At 39.1% G+C, this 25,718-nt stretch overlaps 1 protein-coding gene across 2 annotated transcripts in view; it reads right to left on the reverse strand.

The window, feature by feature from the left end:
- Positions 1–25,474, reverse strand: part of nucks1a (nuclear casein kinase and cyclin-dependent kinase substrate 1a) — a 43,594-nt gene extending 18,120 nt beyond the window's left edge. The window contains exons 1-5 of one of the 2 annotated variants that reach the window (XM_043716515.1): positions 25,043–25,474; positions 22,633–22,676; positions 14,153–14,258; positions 13,577–13,659; positions 11,903–12,046 (exon numbers count right to left, since the gene is read on the reverse strand). In XM_043716515.1, the coding sequence (XP_043572450.1) occupies positions 11,903–12,046; positions 13,577–13,659; positions 14,153–14,258; positions 22,633–22,676; positions 25,043–25,059 (394 nt within the window). In that variant the 5' untranslated portion in view covers positions 25,060–25,474. Of the gene's footprint in view, positions 1–11,902; positions 12,047–13,576; positions 13,660–14,152; positions 14,259–22,609; positions 22,677–25,042 lie in introns of those variants that run through there. The other variant, XM_043716516.1, reaches the window with a different exon arrangement.
- Positions 25,475–25,718: the final 244 nt, after the last annotated feature.

The raw sequence follows: 25,718 nt of genomic DNA on the forward strand, positions 1-25,718 counted from the left end.
GTGGTAGGTAACTATTTGAACCCAAAAACTTTAAGCATCATTAACACAATAAAAATATCAGCAGTGAAATTATAAAGTGCAAACAAATTCATGATTCTGATAGGGTCTCAAGAGGGTGCATCCATCACACTGTACTGACACTTATGCATATGTTAACAATCATGGGCCAACTGCAAATAAATAATTTTATGACTTTGTGGCTAAAACAAATAGAAAACACTTTCAGGATTATTATAATTAATTATATTGTCAGTCCTTAATATCCTTTATCCTATTTTAGTCAATCAAGATATGTTCTGAACTTAGAACAAAAAAAAATGCACTGGAAACAGAGGATCAGTTGGACATTAAATGAATAATTATGTTATTTTCCAATACCAAAGGTCATGATATTTAAAATAAGTCATACTATCCACTTGAACATTCATTTGTATAGCTTTTCCACACAACTTAACAAAAACCACTAAAATTAAACAATCCATTCCGTTTTTAGAGGACACAGAAAGACTCCATTCTTGATCATCTTTTAATATATCCTCAGTACATGTGTTCCACCATTGTTTTGAAGAATAAAATTAAAATGCATCACACTGCAGATTTTGACAAATGTTATAGAAAGGGAAAATAACCTCCCTAGAGGTAAGTGGACTTTGATTAAAAACTTTTACTTTACAGCGCTCTCAGAGTACCCAGATTTCAGCATCATTCACTCATCTATCTACATTTGCCTAAGTTCCTGTTCAAAACCCCACAAAAATAAGTTTCCAATGATATGTGTTCTGTCATTGTGTTAATCACTAGTGGGAATCTATGAGCCCTGTTGACTTAAAGCAAATGTTGATTTGCTGGAAACCAGGTTAAACAAAAACGCTCTCAGTAAAAGTCACTCTAATCAGCTAAATAAAAACAAGAATGTAAGATATCAAGTGACTTAATCTCTGCAATGTACTAGGTTTTAAAAATCAGTTGCAGAATCATAAAGCTGAAGAGGGTCAATCACCAGTGAAGGTTTAAAAAAAAACTCTTCACTCATTGAAACAACCACAAATTCATCCAAGTGCCACTTCATGTAAGTAGGTTGAAATAAAGGGCAGGAACACCTTTAGTTGAAATAGAGTGGTCTTCAATTTGACTTGTCCCTTTAACATCAGTGCACAGAAGAGTTCTAAATAAGCAGATGTGGTAGATGACAGGTTATATGCTGAATTTGTTTTAAATGAGGCTGCTCTCCTCATTGCATCTCACCCTCTCCCCAGAAAGTGGAAACCAGGTCATAAATTTCATTCGGTATGTCCACTGCAACATTAAGTAAAGGATAACAGAAAATGTGAACACTTATGAAAACACTGAGACCCTCTGATCAGTAGTGTTCTTCAGCAATAGGACTTCCAGATTAGACGTTGGAAGCTAAATATGTATTTTAAAATGTCTAGAATTTAAATGAGAATTATATGGAAAAGGAGACCATTTATGCAAAGAAAACATTTAAATGCCAAACCAGCTGAACATACTCTCCATACTGGTATGTTTATTTTGAATGAAGCAGTACAGTAGAAGTAATAGCATGTGCATAAACAAAATTATTCTACTTCATTCATTATAGTTCACATATATGCTGGTCATTTAAAAGGAAAGACTGCAAATAAATGAAGGCTACAAAAAGGCACACAGAAGTATGATGTGGTTTCTGTAGGTTAGCAAGATAGCAAACTTTTATTACACAGGATGATTTGAATGGAAAACTTTCACCTTGAATCAGAACTAAAGCAGAGTACATAAGCTCCCTATAAAAGGAAAAATATTTTTAAATGAGGCAAATTATTAAACATATTGGGATCAAACAGCAGTGAGATTGGATGAGAACGCTTGCATTCAGGAAAACATCATTGCTGATGCAAAGATGAACTTTGTGCTGTTAAATTGTCAGAAGAATCAAGCACAATTCAAAGTAGTAAAAGAAATAATTTAATTAAAAAATGGCTTATATACGAAGAAAATTAAATAAAAAGCCAAATGAAAACACTGCTAATACAGGCAAGCTTAGCTATTCAACAGCAACAGAGCAGAGCATGTGCAAAAGCAAATGATTCTATTTCACTTTATAAACGAAACCCATAATTATCTTTCAAGTCTTTGGTATATTTTGTTTGAGCTATCAGTCACCTCACACTTTGCAATAGAGCAGAAATAATGCATAAACATGAAAATAAATGAGACAACTTTTAATTTACAACTTAGTTTGACAAACTTGTTAGGAGTTGTTTAAGCATGTTACTAATAGAATGGATAAAGGACAATCAACGTATTAAAAATAGAGGTGCTTCACAGGAGCATAAATGAAAGAAAATGCCACATAAGGGCAACTATATGGTAAGTTATAAGCAAAGTTTTGAAAGGAATGAAGTGACGCATAGGCAGAGATCTGTATGAAAGACATTCCAGTATCTGAGGCTGAGGATGTTGAAGGGTTGCCACCAATGATGGGGCAATTAAAATCGGAGACATGCAAGAGGTCAGAATTAATTTTGCAGATATCGTGGAAGGGGGTGATTATTGTTGAACAACTGGAGGAAATTACATAGATGTGGGGGGAGGGGAGGGGGAAGCTCTTGGTTTTGAAATCAAAAGGTGAGAATTTGAAAATCCAAGATATCACTTGATCAAGAGCCAATGTGGGTCAGAAAACACAGCAGCAGGGGTAAAAATTGGTCAACGTTACATGGATGGAAATGGGCAATCAATATAAACATGTGGTTGGAAGTTCATTTCAAGAATACTGATTGTGGACTCTCTGGTATAGTAACAGAATGTTTTTAGAGGGACCAACAGAGTCAAAGTTAGGGAATGGGTTTTTGAGTGGGAACTGAAAACAATGGGCTTCAATCCTCTCAATATTTAAATTGCAGAAAATGCCAGGTCATTCAGTATTAAAGTTGGATAAGGGGTCTGACAGCAACAGTGAAGGAGTCAAGGAAAGGTGAGAGATATAGCTAGAAATTGAGTATAAGTGCTAAGGTTTCTGGATGACATTGCTGATGGACAGCATGCAAAGAAGAAATAGGAGTGGACCATGGATAGATCCTTATGTGACACCAGTGAGTGGAAGAGAAGTTATTGTATGTAATACCCTGAGCTAACTGAAGCCAAAGTAACTAGTCAAAAGCAGTCCAACCAGCTGTCAGCAGTGAGAGTTAGGAAGATGGTATAATCAACTGTGTCTCGACTTCCAGAATTCTCTAGATTTTGGATTGGCTCTTGCAGATTATATGGTGTGAATGTCAACCACTATTTAAGGGAGCAAGAGAAAGAACAGGGAACTACTGGCTTCTTAGCCTTAGATCAGTAGTGGGGAAAATATTAGAATCCATTATAAAATGTGAAAATTGAGAACTGGATAATAATGATCTGATCAGACAGTCAGCCTGAATGAGAAACTGAATGTGACAAACATTTTGGAAAACGTTTGAGCATGTCATGAATAGAATAGATATAGGGCAATCGACATTCAGTTTCAGAAAGCATTTGATAAGGTGCTGAGGATAACTTAAAGCGCATGGGATAGGAGGTAACGTACCATCAAACTGGCTAACAGGCAAAATATCATAGGAATAAACAGGTTCATCTCACATTGGCAAGCTGAATGGTGGGCTATTGCTAGGGTTGGCACTTAGGCCACAGATGCTCACAATATATATCAATGATTTAGGTTGTGGGACTTCTGAGTCAGAAAGCCCATGTTCAAGTCCCACCTCGTCCAGAAATGTCATACCTTTTCTCTGAATAGGTTGATTAAAAATGTTGGGATCAGTAGGGCTCTTGTGGTGCAGTGGTAGTGCTCCTACTTCTGGCGCAGGAGGCCCAGGTTCAAGTCCTGCCTATGCCATAGGCGGGTAATAACATCATAACTCCACATTTACCATGGCTAATCAATCTAGCCTATACATCTCTGAACACTACGGATAATTTCAGCATGGTCAATCCAGTCAGCCTGCACACTTTTGGACTGTGAAAGGATACCAATGCACGTGGAGGAAACCTATGCAGACATGGGTAGAATGTGCAAACTCCACACGGAAAGACACCCAAGGCTGGAATCAAAGCCAGGTCCCTGGCGCTGTGAGGCAACAGTGCTAATCACTGAGCCATTGTGCTGCACCAAAATAGAGATTAAAAAAAAACTCGAGGTCAGGGAAGTTTTGGTATTCTCTCTCCCAGAGAGCTGTGAAAGCTCAGTCTTTTGAGTATAGAGGAACCTCGATTATCCAGCAATCACTTATCTGAATTTCGGATTATCCAGCTAGACTGCAAATCCCGATGCTTGACTAAACTACGTTATCCGGCAATCAATTAACCGAGCAAAATATTCACCATCCACGTCCTTCAGATAAGCGAGGTTCCTCTATTTATTTAAAAGTGGAAATTGAAACTTTTCTGATTACCAATGGTGTAAGGAATTATGGGGATAGTGTGGATAAAGGACATTGAATTATTTGATCAGCCACGATCATATTATATAGCAGAGCAGGCTTGAAAGGTTTAATGGTCTATTCCTACATCAAAGGGTGCAGGCATGTTGAGAAAGGGCAGTTTAATGTTTAATGAAGTCACAAAGGATGTCATCTGTAACCCAAATAAAAACTTCAGTATTGCTTTGGCAAATGCAGAAGCCATTTTGGAGGAATTAAGCAAAATATCTAGGAAATTTGGATATCAATTTCAGAGATGACAACATATTTGAGGACTGTGAGTAGGATAATGAAGGCAGAAATCAGATGCTGGTTTGCAAGGATGAAGATTTTCAAAATTTTGTGGCAGGGATGATGGCGGTAGATTTAAAAAGAACTGATACACACAAAGACAGAAAGCCTTTAATACAGGCAAATGCGAGGTGCTGAAGGTGGGTCTCACAGACAAGGCAAGGTCAGAGTTGCCCTAAGGCAAGAAAGGAAAGAATCTATAGAAAGATGAAAATTTATTTCTAAGCTGGAGAATTCTCACATCACCAACTCCAAATCACATTAGAAACATTTCAGCTACTAAGTTTTCATGCAAGTAGCATCTTAGGGGTCAGAAGACAACTGTCTGTGTACTGCTTGCTCAATTAATGGGATCCCACCAATACTTGATGTTACTATGCTTTACTATTTAGGCTTAATAAATATCATCACCATTACTGGTTCAAATCCGTATAACAGCATGCACATATTTTATTAATAATTTGGCTAAAGAGCAAGGTACATGACACAGGAAGGCAACTGATTTGCAAAGTAGAAATAATAAAATTGTCAAAACTCTGAAGTATCAATGGGCAAAGCACTTTTAATAGTAAGGCCATACAGGTACAGTACCTCAAATCCAGCAACCTCAGAGTAGAGGCCATTTCGGATTCTGAATGTTGAGAGATTTTGGGTCAAGTGGATCAGGTCAAACTAATTCAGGTGGGATCAAGGGTCACTACGAGGATGAGACAGAGCAGCACGTGAAACCAATAACTAGTCTGGAGCCACGCCACGCCAATGCAGTGCCTAGCTGTATTGTTCAGGTAAATTATTCTTTAAAACTACTTTATTGAATCAAAATTGATGGACAAAATGCCCAGTTTTCGGACAACTCCGGTTTTTTGGACAGCCAACTTTGAGACACTGTACCTGTATTTAAAACATCCACGTGGAGGGCATTTGTACTGTTTCATTTTCTTTCCTCGCCAATAAGCTAATAATTTCCGGTCTCCATCCTCTAAAATCATCCAATCAGAAAGTATGGTACCATCAGTGATTGCTTCTTCCCAAGATAATGTACAGGGAATCTCTCTGGTCCTTGATGCTAAGCAGGAAGAATCTAAACTTAAAAAATAATGGTGCACATCATCAAATGGATAAATATGCCCAACAAATCGAGCATTTAACAACCCCTCCCCAACATTATGTCTGGAAGTGTATTTTATAACTCCTACTTCCTTACTTGTGAGGTGATAAAATATCAACATGCTATGGAACCAGGGAATACATAAAGTCGCTTTGGAGACACCTAAATAATCTTGCCATCGTGGGAAGAGAAACCTAATCACGAAGAGAAACTTAATCTGGGAGACACAGAATAGCAGGTCGAATTGTTGTTAGCGACTAAGCAGAAATGTTTGTAAAAGTTGTCTATTCAAAAAGAACAGGATTGCGGGATTTTGAGATTTAAAGAAATTAGTTGCTAAGATGGGCTCTGCTGGATGACAGGTTTGGTATACAGTATGAAGAGAACAATTTTCAAAAGATATCAGAAGACGTTTCCTGGAATGGCAGAGAGAGAAAAAAAGTGTGTCTGCTGGAAAGCTGGGACCAACCATTGCTACATCGGGCATTTGTAAAAGATTCCATACAGCATATTCTGAGTTAGTTAGCTAATGCAAAAATATAGGAGAAAGTGAGGACTACAGACGCTGGAGCTCCGAATCGAAAGCGTGGCACTGGAAAAACACAACAGGTCAGGCAGCATTCGAGAAGCAGGAGAATTGATGTTTCGGGCATAAGCCCTTCATCGGTAATACGGAAGCATCTTTTCTGTATTTGGCATATTAGTTTTCCATTAATGTTTGTTGAGTTTTTATTTTAGTTTGATTAAAGTGAAAATCTTAAAAAGTGAAAGCTTGACCTGTGATTTATTTCATCAGTTGGTAGGAAATGCAATTTTGTTAAAAATAAATTTTGCTCTGCTGTGGAATCGCAAGAGGATGTTTCTGTACAGCTCTTGGCTCCTGTTTTATACAACAGTAGAAATGCAGGAATGGGTCACCAGTTCTTTCTCAGGCATAGTTGACTACAAAGGTCAGTAGCCAAACTTTTTTCTCCACGTAAACTATGACTAAAAACAACAGTTAAAGGTTGTTTTCCTTAACACAGAAGGGACGGAGTGATTTTATTACATATACAAAATTATAAGGAGCCCACTTATGAAAGACTTGCTTCCTAAAGCAGAAGTGTCAGTTACCAGGGGACTGGTAGAAGGAGTAGAGGGGACACAATGAGGAACCTTTTTATGCAGAGCGTGGCGAGTGTCTGGAACTTGCTACCTGATTTGGTGTTGGAGGTAAAAGCCCTAAGCTAGTTTTGAAAAGATACTGGAATCTCCACCTGAAGTGTTATAGTCTGAAGGTGTGATTATCCCCAAGACCAGCAGACATGATTGGCTGAGTGGCCTCTTTCAGGCTACAACTCTATCTACAGACAGAACTCACCTACTATTCAATTTAACTAATATATGAATACAATCACCTGTACACAACTGACATCTGTGGAGTGTATCTTGGTGAGGAAATTAATTTAACAAAACAAAATTGGAGGAAAGAAGCACAACAATAAGTTAGGAAGTTCATGTCTAATTCCCAGTGTGTGCTGAATTAGCTTGTCAAGTGGAACCAATGCCTGGGAAGAGCAAAAATATCAGATTTGCACCCAATCACCAATTAGTAACCTCCACTGAAAATATGCAGCTGAACATTGTTCAAAGGTCAGGATCAAAGGCTTGAATGAGCACAGTTGTAACCTGGTTAGAATGTCAACACTGTTCAGAAGGTGAGGGGCATAAAGGAAAGGAGTGCAAAATGGGAAAAGATTGGAAGCGAAATAAAAGTATATCAAGTGTAAATAATCTACACTTCATAAAGTAAATACTGCCATTTCTAAAGATAACAATGTTCACTTTATGTCCATAATAAAAAAGATATTTCTTCCTTACTTACTTTGTAAATGAGCAAGTCCTTTCTAGCTCATCTGTCCAAAGAACAGCAGTAGCACCCCTCTGCCCCCCACTTATATTCATGGGTTTAATCTCCATACAACCCTGAAATCCACTGTAACCGTGGCTACAATGTATCAGGAATTGAATGATGTTAGTCCTAATTTCTAAATCGCTAAAGTGCACCCGACAATCTTAAAAATTTAATTTGAAGTAACATTTCAGCTTTACCCGTTCCACAAACTAGACCATCACGCCAATCCCCACAGGTCATTTTGTTTCCTCTTTTGAAAGCTGAAAATTCATAATATTTTCTATTCTTTCCTCATAACAGTTTCCTATTGCCAATAATCTATCAGGCGGTTCTTCCTTACACTGACACCAAGGCGGTCTCCTCTACATTGGGGAGACTGGATGCCTCCCAGCAGAGCGCTTTAGGGAACATCTCTGGGACCACCATACCAATTAACCACACTGCCCTGTGGCCCAACATTTCAACTCCCTCTCCCACTCAGCCGAGGACATGGAGGTCCTGGGCCTCCTTCACCGCCGCTCCCTTACCACCCGGCGCCTGGAGGAAGAACGCCTCATCTTCCGCCTCGGAACACTTCAACCCCAGGGCATCAATGTGGACTTCACCAGTTTCCTCATTTCCCCTTCCCCCATCTCACCCCAGCTCCAAACTTCCAGCTCAGCATTGTCCCCATGACTTGTCCTACCTGCCTATCTTCCTTTCCACCTATCCACTCCACCCTCCTCTCTGACCTATCACCTCCATCCCCACCCCCAATCACCTATTGTACTCTATGCTACTTTCTCCCCAACCCCATCCTCCTCTCATTTATCTCTCCACCCTGCAGGCACTCTGCCTCTATTCCTGATGAAGGACTTTTGCCTGAAATGTTGATTTTCCTGCTCCTTGGATGCTGCCTGAACTGCTGTGCTTTGCCAGCACACTCTAATCTAGAATCTGGTTTCCAGCATCTGCAGCCCTTGTTTTTACCAAGGCCTGAACCAGTCTCATGTTTCTTGCAGTAAGAACTAGACAATATTGGAAGTCTAGTCAGAGATCTGTTCAGTTTAAGGAAGCTGACCTTTGAAATTGCTCAGGAACAAAATCAGAAAGCGGTGTACTTACTATATGTTATGTATTGTATGGTATTCCTGATAGGCACATAGTCAAAACTATTTCTAAATTCTACGAAGGAAATTTGACAATTCACTAATTCACATTAGTAGCACTGTGTATCTTTAAAAAAAACTGCAGACCAAGAAAGTCAGGACCAACAAGTGATGAAACTTCCCAATCAGTGTTCACTCTAGTCTGTTGGATTTGGAATATTATCACAAAAGTCACATTAAATACCTCGGAATCAAGAGAACAGTGATCAAAGTATCACACTCAGACCAGTCACAATAATTGTTGGCCAATGAGTAATTGGCATAATTAATAGTTCAGTCACTAGCCAATTCAAATTAACCTAACAAAGATCATTGAAAAAAATTTAACAACGGTTTCTGTATTCAACACAGCAACAAGAGAACTTTCTGCACCTGATGCCTGATATCATTTTGCCCAGGTGTCAAAAGAAACTTCCAAATGTTTGATAGAACATTTAATTTTAAGCTTATAAGTCACGCCATAACTGCATGTGTAGATTCCTACAAATTAATGGCTATTTCTAGCCAATTGAAAATACTCAAAATTGAAGCTTTTAGAAAAAAAAGAACTAGCATATGCAAAAAGATGTTTAAAAATGGAATTAACACTAGGAACTAGTTACTGGATGATAAATACTACCCTGATGATGTCCCAGGTATCATTTTAAAAACAAATCATTTTACAGAAATAAAGAAACAATTAAAACTCAAATCACGTGAAGCAGGTCCTCTGATATGTGGAGAAAGCAGAAAATAATACTGCTGCTTCCTAGCACTGGTAATGCTCACATGGAGTCAATCAAAAAATATGTTTCCACCAATTTTTAAACCAATTTTATTATTACTGCTGAAAAGACTGAAAATTAACCTTAACAAATGGAACGTATACTAGAATATGAACGCACTTCTGGAAGATTCCAGATTTGATCTTTTATTTGCAGTGACTTAATCAATTTCAACCAATAGTAGCCATGGGCTTGGAAGATGGCGGGGGGGGGGGGGGATAAAATGAAATCAAAGTGAAACTCTATTTGAGTCACTAATCATTAACCGTTACTAGAGATTGCACACACGTATTACGTACTGTTGTCTGACGCTGTCATCAGCCAGTGTGCTTAAAGATCAGCCTGAAATACTTATCTAAGCAAATGATTTCTCAGCTAACATATTGGTACCAGTGGACTGTACCCAGCACAAGACACCAACTGTAGAGCGGGAGGGCAAAGAAAGATAAAACATTGAGGGGCAGTGGGATAACATTGGGAGGAAGAGAGAACACTAAAATTGGAAGATACATACCTGGGACACATCTATAGGTAAGTACTTACCATTCGGGAGTACTTACTATAATTACCTTCTTTAAAATAGAAGTTGTTTGGAGACTGGAGTTATCCTTTAAGCAGCAATTCCAGGAACCCAGAAAGAAGAAAAAAATGCCGCATTGCCAAAAATTATTATACACACAAAGGTCGAGTATAAATGATTTTTGTCACTTGACTAATTTCTTTTGAAAATATTATTACAATTACTCTTGGACACCCATCCTAAAAGTCACCCACAGGGCCTGCTTCTAATCAACACCTTCAGAAAACTGATTATATTCCCACCCAAAAGTTTTAAAATAGCCTGAATGTAAAACAAGACCAATGATGTAATTTGCAAAGCTTGCACACAAGTCAATGAACAGCAAGCTGAAATGAGTATCTGGGATATGCACCCAATTACAGCTAACTGTTCCTCTGCATGTCTTAACTGTAATGCAATTACTGTGAACTACGGGTTATAAGATAGGTAGCTAACCATAGTGACAAACTGTGTGCACAATTCCACAACACACACAGGACGCCTGCTCAACAATGGCACTTAAAATTCCATGTGTGAGTCAGCAAAAAAAAAGTTACAAGTTGTTCTCAAATAACCCTGCCAGTTGAAAGAAGCACTAAGACAGTAGGAGCTCCACTCTAATTGTTGCAGGTTTATAGCCAAAACAAAAGAAAAATTATTGGACAGCATAGCAAATCAGAGGCAGTAAACATTTTTCTTTAGAAAATATTTCTATTTGATAAGCCTCACGGCAGCTTAAATTCAGATCACCTTATGACAACTTAGATTGTGGAACTCTTCACCATACTTCCAAACCACCACCCCCCAATCCCAAACAACAACCCAATAAACTCCAGATTTATGTTGTGGTGTCAGAGATCATGAGGTTCCAGATGTGGGAGCACAGAGACAGAAATTAACATATCCTGTTCCTAATGTTTGTCCAGTGACACCTGGATGAATATGGATCAGGACAAAGGTAATGTTAAAATTTTGCTATGGTGATCAGTGCAGGCTTTTGACTCCTGCATACAGAAGGGGTAACAGGCAAAATGTGAAAAGTTAAGAACACAAAATTAAATCAGTGAAACTGTTCTGATACAAAAGTTTTTAAAACTGATCTTGAATTTCAGAATTAAATATGCAGCATCATTGAACCTTCAAGATCATGCAGTTCTCAGCTCTCATCCCTTAATTTGCAGACTTTACTGGCTGTGGTTAGCATCCTAGCACTAGGAATAAATATGAAATCAGGGAAGGCTTCTGCTTGAAGTCTATACAGAAAGTACCTACTAGAAGGGTCATACCAGATAAGGACAGGATTTATAACAAACAAATTTGAGTCAAGCTTTCACAAAGAAAATTTGCTCTTACATACAAAGTTGTATTTTTATATAATAGGCTGTTTGTAAAATATAAATAAATTTGAACTATAAATCCAGACATCTTGAAAAAGTGTCCTTTCACCAAACCTCTGCGCATAGTTTCTGAGCTCCATCTGCACTTTACAAGAATCACAACTAATGGCATTCTACAATAACCAACCTGTAGCCTTTGCCCCACATTTTGAGAAGTCCTTTCCGTTTGTAGCCTTAGTTCCTCTTTTCAGGGGAGCTCTCAGACACCACTACCAACTTCAATCTCTTCATCATTACCTATTTTCTCCCTAACTTTAACATGAGATGCAACTTACCTTCAGCTGCTTTCCTAGGTTTTTTGGGAATCCTTTTCTCTTTCTTCTCTGCTTTAGTCTTTTTTCCTTTTTTACCCTTTTTCTTTGAAGCTTCATAATCACTGTCACCATGGTCGAAATCTTCCTCACTACCCATGTCCTCATCTGAAATTAAATTATACAACATTCTCATGAAATGTAAACTGGATTGCTAATGACTTCATAATGTGTACCTACAAATGTATCATGCCAGACTGGCAGAAAACACTACATCAAGTAACGCTTGTATAGAAACTGAGGCAATGCTTATGTGGGTGCAGTACAGAAGATAAAAGGAACAGCAAATATTTATGGAACTCCATCTGAATTGCAGCAACGGATCCAAATACATAAGACTGGAAAAATTTACTGATGTCAAATTGCAGTGGCAGAAATTAATTACCTTAAACTAATTCTAAATTAGATACTGATGTCAAATTGCAGTGGCAGAAATTAATTACCTTAAACTAATTCTAAATTAGAACATATCTGGCCAGTTGACCCGCATCTGTATGTTAACCGAAATTATACCTTCTTTTGAAGACTAGAAAGTGGAATATTACTCCCCAATGATGGCAACATTTCAACAGACTGTTTCTCAAAACTATGACCTGTGCTGCCAACAGGAACAAATCAAGAAGAGAAAGTAGATCCCTGCTTCTATTTACTGAGCATTACGTGATTGAAAGATCACCACTATTACTTGTCAGTTCAAAATCAGGTTATTTCACTCAGGCATTGTACAAATTACAAGACCACCTCGCTCAAGGTTTGAAAATAGTTTGAGAAACGCAAAACAATATACGTATAAGTATCCACAAACATAATTAATCATTCCCAAAGACAAAATTGAGATGTCCATTTACTTGTAAAAAGAAAAGCAATGAAATTGTATGAGAAAAAAAAAGTTAAACCATTAACATGGAAACATGGCCTGATATGTTCCATTTCTTGACTCCAAAATTTAAATTCACTTCCACGAGTTTTCATGGATCTTAAAGTAAAAAAATTGCAGCAAATTGTTGTTAAGATTTACTGCGCTCAAATTTTATATAAAAAGAGAAGCATGAATTCACACTTCATGTAAATGCAAGAAAGGAGACACCCAGCATAAATACATACCATTTCATTTTGGTACAAAACATTTTGGAAATGTTATGTTCTCAAGATTTCACCCAAATCTGTGTTTCCCCATTGCTAAACTTCTACATACTGGAAATTACTATCCTCTAATTTGGTTTCTGTTTGATGTCAGGTGGTTGACAATGGAAGGATTTTTTCAACAACTTCTAATGCCAGATGAAAACATCACACCTTGTTTAAGCGATTGTCAACTTCCTTGTTTTTTAAAATTAATTTTTCTTCCAAGTTTCTTCAGCATATTATAAATCAACAGCTAAGGATGACAGAATACCTTCATGCTCGGAAAAAAAATGTTGTTCCGTTATTTGAACAGGAGTGTTCCACATGGCAAAGACTTTATTCTACAAAGTCGCATCATTAGCTGATCAAATTTTGAATAATATGTAGGCACGTTCGCTTCCAGGAATAATCAAAACCTGGAATCGCAGAGCTATGAGACATACAACACTTACATTAGGTTGCTTCCTTCGCTCTGACTTTTAACCTGTACTATACAGTTTAATGTAAACCCACCAGGTGAATGCGATGTCTCCTTCTTGGACAGGGCAATGGCAGCCTTCAGGTCCTTCTCATACAGCTTATCGTCTGATTCCTCACTGCCAAATAAATAAAATATATATTACGAGATTTGTATAGAGGTTTCATTGATAATTATGAATAGCTTCAATTTCTGCCTTCAACTGATATTGATGTGTTGTGTCAACAAATCTTTAATGCACCCATGAAAGGTTCCATGCTGCACATAAAATTTATACTCGTTAATGACATCCACATATTCAATTTACAGTTTCATTTTTGGCCATTAAAAGGTCAAGGGTGGATAGGCTATGTATTCAGCCAAGATCTGGCCTGCTGGAGACAAATATAGACTTGTGCCTCAGAGCAGAATCAACATGTTTACCAACAGCACTGCTGTCCCATAGCAAGAAATCACAAACTATGGTTTAGTACTTCCTACCTCTGAAACAAAATTGAAGCCAGTATTCTACATCAAGCCATGCACCCACACAAATCAATCCCTTAGAAATGTAACAAGTGCAAAAGATTACATGAAAACACAGACACTAAAGGAGTTCTCACAAATATTACCTTTCATCTCGTGCATTTTTTGCAGGCTTTCGTTTATTTTTGCCTTCTCTGGGAGATGCTCGTGCTCTCTTAGCAGGAGGGGGTGAATCTCTTCCATATGCTTCATCTGCAAATAGAGATTTTGATTAATTTTCTACTTTTTCAACTCTCTACATCTATGATGACAAACAGGGTGACTCAATTTGCCAAACTGGAGGAGACAAAATTCCTATTAGTCAAGAATATGAGAGAACATTCCAACAGAGCTTCAAATCAAATTATTTGCTGTCCAAAACATTTATGACTATGCCACAGACCTAGTAAAGATTGTATATTATACATATATAAAAGTGTAGCCTTTTATGAATTTGTGCAAGCTGCGAGAACAAACTATCAAAACACTGCATGTCACAATTTGTTTCCTTTATCATAGTCATTTGCTGTATTGACAAGATCCTGGTTTTTAAATTTCAAATATCTAATGGAGCATGGAGGTAAAAATTGTTACACATCAATGTTAGTCTTACAGGAATTGCTGGTTACATGGAATTCAAGAAAACACCTGAATTACCAGAAAAATAAAAAAGGTGAATAAGAGCAAGAATATATGAAGCAAAAATAATTTAAGGAGAAAAGTCAGTGAGATAGTAAATGGAATAAAGTTGCTAGAAAAATCAAAACTGGGTTGAATCAAAACATAATTAAGTTTATAGTAATCCATCATGTGAACAAATCAAATCACCATGAAAAGAACCCAAAATCACTCCAAGGATTGTTTAATTTTATGAATCTGTTGCTATTTAATAAAATGACTTACAATTACAAGCAAGGATTAATAATTAGGTTCATCTGGATGCCATTGATATCTTGATCAATTTTCACTTTTGAAAAATTCTTTCCTTGGTAGACACCAAATCCCACTAGGGTATAATTTCAGTGTGTAAAACCCCTTGTAAACTCACCAAGTAACTAAATGATGACATCCTGCCCTTACGTGGCCCACACACATACACAGACACACCCCACCAAAGGTAATAGGCTACCAATGAAAATCAAGAATCTAGGGCAATATTACCCTCCTTATTCATGGACTAGCAGTGAACAACTCTCTCTTTCAGCACAACTTGGTAGAGATCAACTTAACTCAGCAAAATTCAAATTGAGAATCTGACAAATGAGTAACTGCACCCACCTGAATGTTTGCAGTGGGCATAATTGCAATCACCTTGATGGAGCAAGTCAAACAACAACTTTAAGTGTAAACAGAAAATGCCAATTATACTCAGTAGGTCAGTCAGCATATATACAGAAAACAGAATTAACGTTTCAGGTCGATAAACCTTCAAAGTTAATTCTGATGAGGGGTGCTGACTTTAAGTATTAACTATTTCTCTCCATAGACGTGGTCTGCCCAGAATATTTTTGGCATATTTTATTTTGCTTGCCAGTTTCCAGCACTGGTTGTATTTTCTTTGTGGTGGTGTTATAGTAATTTCTTGTATTTGCATGCACACAGTAAAAACTCCAGAAGCTGTCCAATTTTTTTCTGCTAATTCACAAGCTTTGTAGATGCGGAATTATAGCACACGTAGGGTGTAAAGATATTGAGCATATCCACTATGCTTGCAACAGGTTAGGGCAGGTACATTTTGTAATTGCATTTCTTAATTACCAACCAACTTCAGAAGATGAAAATGAAGTTTTTACAAGAGGGCAATCTCCTTGTTTCAGAATCTAATTACTGAGAGATTTTATATCAAGATTTTTAAAAAACTTTTCTGCCTCCCCGTTTCTCATTTATTTTTCATATAAATGACTTTGGTGACATAAATTTTGGTTAGCCTTAAAACCTCCTGGTTTTGACTCTGCATATCACAGGTGCAGATTTTTACCCTGTTCTTTCTCTCTGCCAGAAGTTTGTGTCGAGTTTACTGCTCTGGAAAGAATTTCTAAAAATTTTAAGTCACCACTCAAAAGCCACAAAAAAGACTGTGGGCAGCTGCAAGGGTAATGAACAATGATTCTGTGCCACTGACTGCAATATCTAGACCCCTTATGTACCACTGGTGCAGCTTACAATTAAAAATTGGAATGAAATACAAGATAACTCAATATTTCAGATATGACAATCCATCCAAGACCTAAAAAAGGGTATCACTGCTTGGAATCAGTCTTGACGCACACATTCAGTATCATTTGAAAAAAAACTTACCACAAGAAATTTGGTTGCATTGCACCAATGAAGCTGGATAATAACAAAGTAGATTAAAATAAACAGACATCTTATCTGAACAGAAATTTTCAAACAGAAGTCACAACTCAAAACAACCACGCCGATCAATCCTACATTTCATATAAATAAATAACTTCCAACTCAGCTAGTAAAATAATAACTTGAACAAATGGGTTTGTTCAGACCATTACCAATCCTGTTTTGCCAATGTCATTTTGAAAACAGATTTACCATTAATCTTCATTCTACTTAGCCTGATTGCACTTTATCGAAGTCCAGTAAACTTGGATAACTATAATGCAGGGACTGCTCAACAAACACACGCTTGGAACAATCATGATCACAATAGGCTGAAAAGACCTTAAAATAAGTTGAGTGTCATAGGATTATCACTCGTTGTAAAGATTGTAGTCACTGAATACAAACGATCTATGGTACTACTTGCACTACCATTAGATATTTACAGATTAAAGCTGTTCAGTTTTGAGAGCATTAGTGTCTGATGTCTAAATGTTTTGTTTCTAAAGTCTAACGCTTCAGCACAGTAGTAAAGAAGTTCTACATTGTCACACTATTTTTTGAGAAACCACCTAGCTGTTAAGTAAATAACAAGGCCCAGTTTCTGTTGAACCTCAACCGTAGTTTGTGTGTAGGCCTGTTTTCTTTCGCTCAAGCTCTCCTAATGCTTTGTGGATTTAAAAAAAAAATCACTTGTGGGATGTGAGTGTCACTGGCTGGCCAGCATTTATTGTCCATCCCTAGTTACCCTTGAGAAGGTGGTGAGGACCTGCCTTCTTAAACCACTGCAGTCCACGTGCTGTAGAAACCTCACAATGCTCTTTGAGGATTCCAGGATTTTAATCCAGGGATACTGAAGGAATGGCAATTATTTTCAAGGCAGGATAGTGAGTGACTTGGAGGGTAACTTACAGATGGGACGCTGTCCTTCACTTTCTAGGAGAAGCGGTCATGGGTTTGGAAAGTGCTTCTTGGAAGGTGAATTTCTGCAGTGCATCTTGGAGATAGTACAGCTTCAGATAGAGTGGATGCATGTAGATGTGTGCCAATCAAATGGGCTGCTTTTTCCTGGATGGTGTCAAACTTTGAGTGTTCTTGGAGCTGCACTCATCCAAGCAATTATTCCATCACACTCCTGACTTGTACCTTTCAGGTAATGGACAGGCTTGGGAGTCAGGAGGTGACAGCATTCAAGATCACTTTGCCCTTGCAATTCAGCAACTCCTGGATCTGCTGGCCATTCTCATTGTACCAATCTTAAGTTTCCAGATAGAAAAACCTACAATCTCCTTACAGGTATGTTTGCAACAGTTTTAAAGGGCAGACTAGGCACTAGGACATTCTGCAGTTCCTCTTCATTCAGAAACACTAAGTTGATTACCAGGTACTGAATAATTCTGGTCTTTGCAGGGTCAACTCTATTGACACTGTCAGGCTAAAAAAGATAAGCAATGGTTTGTCTAATAGTCATCAGTTTTGGTCTTGACTTGGGTGATGCTGACATTGTTGAGATCCTTTGTCCAAACAATGACAGATACGTAGGTGCTTCATTTCCAAGAATTAGACTGATTGCAGAAAAAAAAAGGGTAGCAGTTTTACTGGTGGTCAATAGATGGGCTGTTTGGTGATCGGAGAACAGAAAAATGTTCAGTTGTGTATAAGAGCACTTCTGGATATAGAAAGAATAAAAAACTGATAATACAGATCACAGTAACTACAAAACGTATGCCCCTACGGTCACTGCATCAAGTCTCCTCCCAATGGCTAAAGAGCTCCTTCTGAAATCATAATGTGGATTTGTCCATCAAGAGGCATACCCGAAACGTCGATTCTCCTGTTCCCTGGATGCTGCCTGACCTGCTGCGCTTTTCCAGCAACACATTTTCAGCTCTGATCCCAAGCATCTGCAGACCTCACTTTCTCCTCGGACATTTTCACAGTAAGACAAATCTAAGACTATGCAAACAGCAGTTGTAACCTCTACACATGGCCTTCTTCTAGACTCTATTCATAATCCCTCCCAGTTGACAATCTCCTTAAATCTATCACCATTCTCCACCTGCTGCATGATGACATGCACGCTATGATCCTCATAACAACAACGAATTCATGGTCTAGAAGGCTGAAACGCAGAAACGCAGAATCACAGACTCTCTACAGTGTGGAAGCAGGCCATTCAGTCCATCAAATCCATACTGAACCTCCAAACAGCATCCCACACAGACTCATTCCCCTACCCTATCCCTGTAACCCTGCATTTCCCATGGCTAATCCAACTAGCCTGCACATCCTTGGGCCCTATAGGGCAATTTAGCATGCCCAATCCACCTACACCATACATCTCTGGAGTGGGAGGAATCTGGAGCACCAGAGGAAATCCACACAGACATGGGGAGAATGTGCAATCTCCACACAGAGCCATGCTAAATTGCCCCATCGTGTCCAGAGATGTGTAGACAAGATGAAATAGTCCCCCAAAGGTGGAATCAAACCTGGGTTCCTGGCACTGTGAAGCAACAGTGCCAACCACTAAGTCACTATGCTGTCCATATGTGTCAGAGAGGTAGACAATTTACAGCAGACACCACAAATCCCTTGAGAGATACCATCAGCACTGCCTTCAATAAAATCTTGCAAATCCAGTGGCATGATAAATGCTCCAATATCAGTGGTCTTTCTCAGGTCAACACCCCTTGCACAGAGGTACTCATTATTGTCAAACAGCTGCACTGGGCAGGCCACATGTTCTACATTTCTGATAGAAGACTTCTAAAACAGTTCGGCACTTTGAGCTTTGTCACAGCAAACGGTTAATAAGAAGGCAGAGAAAAACCTTCAAGAGCAACCTTCAATGAAGCTGCCATCTTTCTTCAGCATCTCCAATAGGCAGAGGTGGAGGCCAAACACAAATAGGAGTGTGCAAAAATCTAAGCACCCCATCCACTCACCTTTTCAAACAACAGTTGCCCCACCTATGACTAGGTGTACATTTCCAGCTTTTAATGTTTGTTACCTCAGGATCCATAACAAGACTGGAAAACAATCTTTAATCTTGAAAGGCTGTCGAGGAAATCAAAGCTCATACAACCCTTCAGGGAACAGCAGAAGAGTTCTTTGCATGGCATGACCAGCATCTAATGCTAAATGAACACTCGGAGCATTTATCTTTTAGATGTTTGTTGAAAATTGCAACAGAGGTAATGCCCAGTTCTTCAGACCTTCCAGAGGATGCAACAGACTTATATGTCCAAATAAACTGATGCTTACATTAGATTACATGGGAATTGCACACTGCAGAATTTTAACCTACTCTTCCAGAAATTGTCAAGTTTGTGGTAAAAATGAACAGAAACTTCTTGCCTCACCACGAAAATTATGTATGCTTTGCTCAATTTCTACAAAATCAACCTATCATTGCACAAATTTACATGCTTAAACCTTCAACTTGCAAAATGTAATTTTAAATTCTTCTTTTCAAAAATATCTGCAAAGATTCCAAAGTGGGCCATTTTTGACATTGACTGTCCAGCATAAATGTTATGAAAATACAAACCAGATAGTGTCAGATTTGACAGTGTATTTGTGCTTAATTTAATGGAAGGAGAGCAGCACAGGTGCCTCAGTGGTTAGCACAACTGCCTCACAGCGCCAGAGATCTAGGTTCAATTCCAGCTTTGGGCAACTGCCTACATGGAGTGTGCATGTTCTTCCAGCGTCAGCAAGGGTTTTCTCTGGGTGCTCCGGTTTCCTCCCACAGTTCAAAGATGCACTGGTTTAGTGGATTGGTCATGTTAAATTGCCCTGTCATGTCCAGGGATTTGTAGGCTAGATGGATTAGCCATGGGAAATGCAGGGTTTCAAGAATAAGATGGGTCTGGGTAAATGGCCTGCTTTCACGCTGTAGGAGTTCTATGATACTATGAAGAACACCAAACATTTGCCTGTTATTGGCCAGGGAGGCAAAGTAGAAAAAAAAAAGTGAAAGAAAAAATCTGCCCTGGAAAATATATAAATAGACATACAGTTCAAAACAGGCTTATCTTGTCCTTGAGACCTATTCCTCCTAAACTGCTATCCACTCAACTTTCCCTCCAAGCCCTGTTACAGGATAGAAGCTGAAAATGTGTTGGTCCAGGTGTCTCAGAGGTGTTCTCTGAAACGTTCCGCAAGTTGGCGGCCTGTACCCGGACCAACCAACCCAACCACCCCGTAGCCCAGCACTTTAACTCCCCCTCCCACTCCACCAAGGACATGCAGGTCCTTGGACTCCTCCATCGCCAGACCATGGCAACACGAGGGTTGGAAGAAGAGCGCCTCATCTTCTGCCTGGGAACCCTCCAAACACAAGGGATGAACTCCGATTTCTCCAGTTTCCTCATTTCCCCTCCCCCCACCTTGTCTCAGTCAAATCCCTCGAACTCAGCACCGCCTTCCTAACCTGTAATCATCTTCCTGACCTCTCCGCCCCCACCCCACTCCGGCCTATCACCCTCACCTTGACCTCCCTCCACCTATCGCATTTCCAAAACCCCTCCCCCAAGTCCCTCCTCCCTACCTTTTATCTTAGCCAGCTGAACACACTTTCCTCATTCCTGAAGAAGGGCTTATGCCCGAAACGTCGATTCTCCTGTTTCTTGGATGCTGCCTGACCTGCTGCGCTTTTCCAGCAACACATTTTCAGCTCTGATCTCCAGCATCTGCAGCCCTCACTTTCTCTCCCTGTTTCAGGATAGTCAGCTATTTTCTCTAAGTTGCTGTCCCATTCACATTCAAATCTACCATTCATCACCATTCTCCTCATAAACCCCACTTTTGGGTAATAATCGCAAGCTACCATTCCATCTTTAAAAACGCACAAAAGTTTTTGAAGGTGTTGTTCATTCCCAAATTCATGTTTCCTGAAATGCTACATCAGAATCCCCCAAATCAGATTTCAAACTCTGCTAATTTGATCTTAAAGTTACAGAAGATATCTTATGTATCTACAGTAGACAATTCCTCCAAACTTCTCAACTTTTCTGCAGCTGACTAATGACCACATCATCTCCTTCGATACCCCTTCCTCATCCAGATGAAAAGGGCTGTCCTCACCCAATTCCATTGTTATCCCTTCAATTGTAGTCAGAGAACAATCTACAATGGCTTATCTTCTCACGCCTATACTATTCCTCTGGGATCTTCCAAGAATCTATTCTTGGCCCCATGCCACTTCTCACATGCATGCTGACCCTTGACAGCATAATTTAAAACAGAATATCAGGTTCCACACAAAGTGAAAACACTCATCATCACCTTTCCCTATTGTCTGATCTGCCACCCCTTTTATTTGATTTCAAGAACTGGATTAGCAGAGAAACCAAAGCCACGATCTTTGGTCCCACTTCAAACCACATTATATTACCGCCAATTCCAGGCTTTGACCTGTCGATCCTGAAGACAAATCAGGTCACACGCAACCCTGATGTCATATTTGACCAAGAGAAGAGCATCTAACCACACAGTTGCTTCATACAGACTGCCTACTTCAACAAACCCAGCTTCTGCACATGCTCTTCTACTCACATCCATACCTTTATAACTGCAAGACTTGTCTATACTAACGCTATTTTATCCACCCTCCCTTTTTTCACCATCCTTAAACTCAAGTCCATTTAAAAAGCCTCTGCCCATTTACAGAACCTCAAAAACATACAATATAAATTAGCCACATCAAGGAATCAGGATTTAAGAAAAAAAATTCACAAGGCTGGCACCAAACCCTGTTCATTATCAACAGACTGATGATGTGTTATCTGAAAATTTTACCATTACTTCAAAATCCATCTGTGGCTGCATCCTTTCATTTTTCCCAAAGAATTCTAAGGTCTAATTCAGTCTTATGTATTTCTGTTTTATTTGCTGCATTACAAGTGACCATAGCTTCAGCGAAAGACCCAATTACCTACCCAAACCTCTCCATCTCTGTCTCTGTCTCGCTCTCTCCTTCACCCAGACTCTCCAAACTTTTGGTCAATATTTCTTAATGTCAAAATTTGTTTGATAACGCTTCTGTGAAGCTCTTTGATATTAGCAAATTTTTTTAAAAGATGATAAATAAATCAAGTAATTGTTTGAAGAGTCGATGCTATGGGGTAGATGGTTGCACGAAAACATACAATATAAATTGTGATCTCAAAATGTTAGGGATGGCTTTTTTTTAAGTCACAAGACAAGCTACTTAAAATTACCTGATGTCATGTATAGTACATACCATCAGAGTCTTCAAACTGGGAGTAGTCAATGACCTTCCTATTCCTGAGAAAAACAGAAAATAGTTAATTTTGCTTTATAAATGTTCTTGTGAAGCCCCACGAGGTGTCTTATTACTTTAAGAGTATAGAAACAAACATATTTTAATAGTTAATACACAGGCCCACACCAAAAGATTCATGCACAATCACACACCAGAATGCTGAAGAAACTGAGTAGGTGGGGCAGCATCAGTGGAGAGGGAAACCCCTCTCTGAAAAGACATAACGGGCTCAAAACATTTGCTTTTGCTCTCCACAGATGTTGCCAGGCTTGCAGAGATTCTCCAGCACTGTGTTTGTTTCAGAATTCCAGTATCCACAACATTTTGTTTTTAAATCAAAACACTAAAGTTGTGATGAAATAAAGTTTAAAGTTAAAATTTTGAAAGACTGATTGCTGCCTAAGTGGCATCATTTCAACGAAATCCAACAATAATGATACGATATTTACAAAAATCTGGTGCCCTCTCACTTTCTCCTGCATGAGAACAATGTGTCCCCTCCGAGGATTGGGGAGGAGTAGTGGTGGTGGGAGGAATTAGTATCAGGATGAAGAGCAAGAGTAAACCAAGTCCAGATTAAGTCTAAAATCCTTTTGAAGTCTCTCTAGTCACACACTGAATTCTAAAAGGTCTTGTCGTTAGCATTGTTCAAAAATAGGATCTATAACAACAAATGCAAAAGAAAACCCTGGAAAATACTAGATGGCAATTCTGGTCTCCTTCCTATCGGAAAAATGTTATGAAACTTCAAAAGGATTAGAAAAGATTTACAAGGATGTTGCCAGGGTTGGAGGATTTGAGCTACAGGAAGAGGTTGAATAGGCTAGGGAGAGGCTGAGGGGTGACCTTATAGAGATTTACAAAATCATGAAGAGCATGGATAGAATAAATAGACAAAGTCTCTTCCCTGAGGTGGGGGAGTCCGGAACTAGAGAGTATAGGCTTAGGCTGAGAGAGGAAAGATATAAAAGAGACCAAAGGAGCAACTTTTTTACCCAGAGGGTGTTACATATATGGAATGAGCTGCCAGAGGAAGTGGTGGAGGCTAGTACAATTGCAACATTTAAAAGGCATCTAGATGGGTATATCAATAGGCGGGGTTTGGAGGGATTATGGGCCAGGTGCTGGCAGGTGGGACTAGATTGGGTTGGGATATCTAGTTGGCAGGAACAAGTTGGACCGAAGAGTCTGTTTCTGTGCTATACATCTCTATGACAAACCTGAAAGATCTGAAAATCAGCTAGGTGATCACTTTCGAATGTTAACTCACCACAGATATTGCCAGATCTGTGGCCTAGTGCTAGTATTTTCTATAGTTAAATACCCAAAATGATTTTTAGCAAAAAAATTAAAATGATACTATCAGAATTTAATGAATACTCATGTTGAGGGGGAAAACAATATTTTACATTTGCATTCTAAACAGGTTTGAAACTGAATGGATCTATGACTATGGCTGCACATCCTATCCTTTCTGCTCAAATACATCCTCTGCTCACTTCCAGTCACAGAACTCAGCTGAAAGGGTCAGACTATTAGAGATACACATTTAAATGACTTAAAACAAAGGTCTGCCATGATAGCTCCTCAGGTACCTTGTTAAGAGCAATGGATAATGTGATCATTTGAAAGACATAAGTTTCCTATTTACTTCACAAGGAATTCAGAACAACAGTCATTTGGAATGCAGTCACAGCATGAGCCCACTTGTTCCTCCAACTTCCCAGAAACCACATGTCTTTTACAGGACAAAATTCAAAATGGAGACCCAGATGCTGACTTTGCTAAACCCTACATGGGATAAAACAAGAGTTTAAAAACAGGAATCGCACACGTGCCTTAAGAAGCACACACCGTAACGCATATGTAAATACATTTTGCATACACCAAGCTCTACACCACATTAGAGCAAAACATGGAGCCCCTCAAATTAAATTGAACGACTCAATTCACACGATAGATAAAAAGGTAATGATTTAAATCGGATTTCAAGATTCAGCTGTTGTGCTACACTGAGAGCACAAACGGTGTAGTACATTATAATAAGATAGGGGGGCGGGGTGCCAGAAGAGACGGGAAAGGAGGCCACTTTATGGTTTTAATCCAGGGATTAAAATGAACGTTATAAAAATATATCTAAAAAAGGTCAAGGGAAAGACAAGCGTGCACATTTTTAAACGGAGACTATTCCAAAAGACGGACAAAAATAAAGGGGGAGGGAAAGGAGTCGAGAGCAAATAAACGAGTAGAGGGTCGCCCTTGAAGCGTGGACCCACTTTAAGAAATAAATTCCTGGGCGATTTCTTTGAAAAAAAAAGACAGAGTCGCACTGAATTCCCCCATGAATTTAAATGCTGCACATACGAACCTGACAGGTCTCGACATCTCTTCGGCGGGAACCAGAGGGTTTTCGAAGAATAAAACCAGAGAATATATTTCTCTCCCGTTTTCTCTTCAGTCGTAAAAATACTTTCTTTTTTAAAGAAAAAAATCCGCAGGCCTCAGGCTTCAGCGCACGGGCGGGCGACCAATTACAAACCCCCTCCCCCTTTTCTTTTAATGTATTTATATATTTATTTTTTTTCAATTTAAAGAAAACGAGAACGAGTGGAAATAAAATTCCGATTTTTCTTAAAAAAAAGAGCCCAGCGCCTGAACCGGTTGTTGTTATTATTTGTTGTTTGAAATAGATCTGTATTTAAAGACAGGGAGTAAATGTGACTGAATTCCCTCAGTAAATGGACAACTAGGAGATAAAAGAGCAAAATACTTCCAGGGCGACCTAACTCGCTGTGCGCCCCCTACCAGACATAATCCCGCCCCTTCACCTCATGCCCATTGGACGGTGCGCCACCAACCTCACCGCCGTTGGCCCGTTTGAAAATCAACCCGCTCTCCGATTGGCCGGGACGCCTGCCCATCAGCAGCCGTTGATGGTAGGGGCGGGGCGAACAAACACGTTCGGTTGCAGCTCCTGCGCGCCAGCGAACGGCGACGTTTCGCTTCGGTAGATTCGAAGGGGAAACGTGCCAAAGGAGTCCACG

This window comes from Chiloscyllium plagiosum, chromosome 26 (genome assembly GCF_004010195.1).
Source record: "Chiloscyllium plagiosum isolate BGI_BamShark_2017 chromosome 26, ASM401019v2, whole genome shotgun sequence".
In the NCBI taxonomy this organism is placed as follows: domain Eukaryota; kingdom Metazoa; phylum Chordata; class Chondrichthyes; order Orectolobiformes; family Hemiscylliidae; genus Chiloscyllium; species Chiloscyllium plagiosum.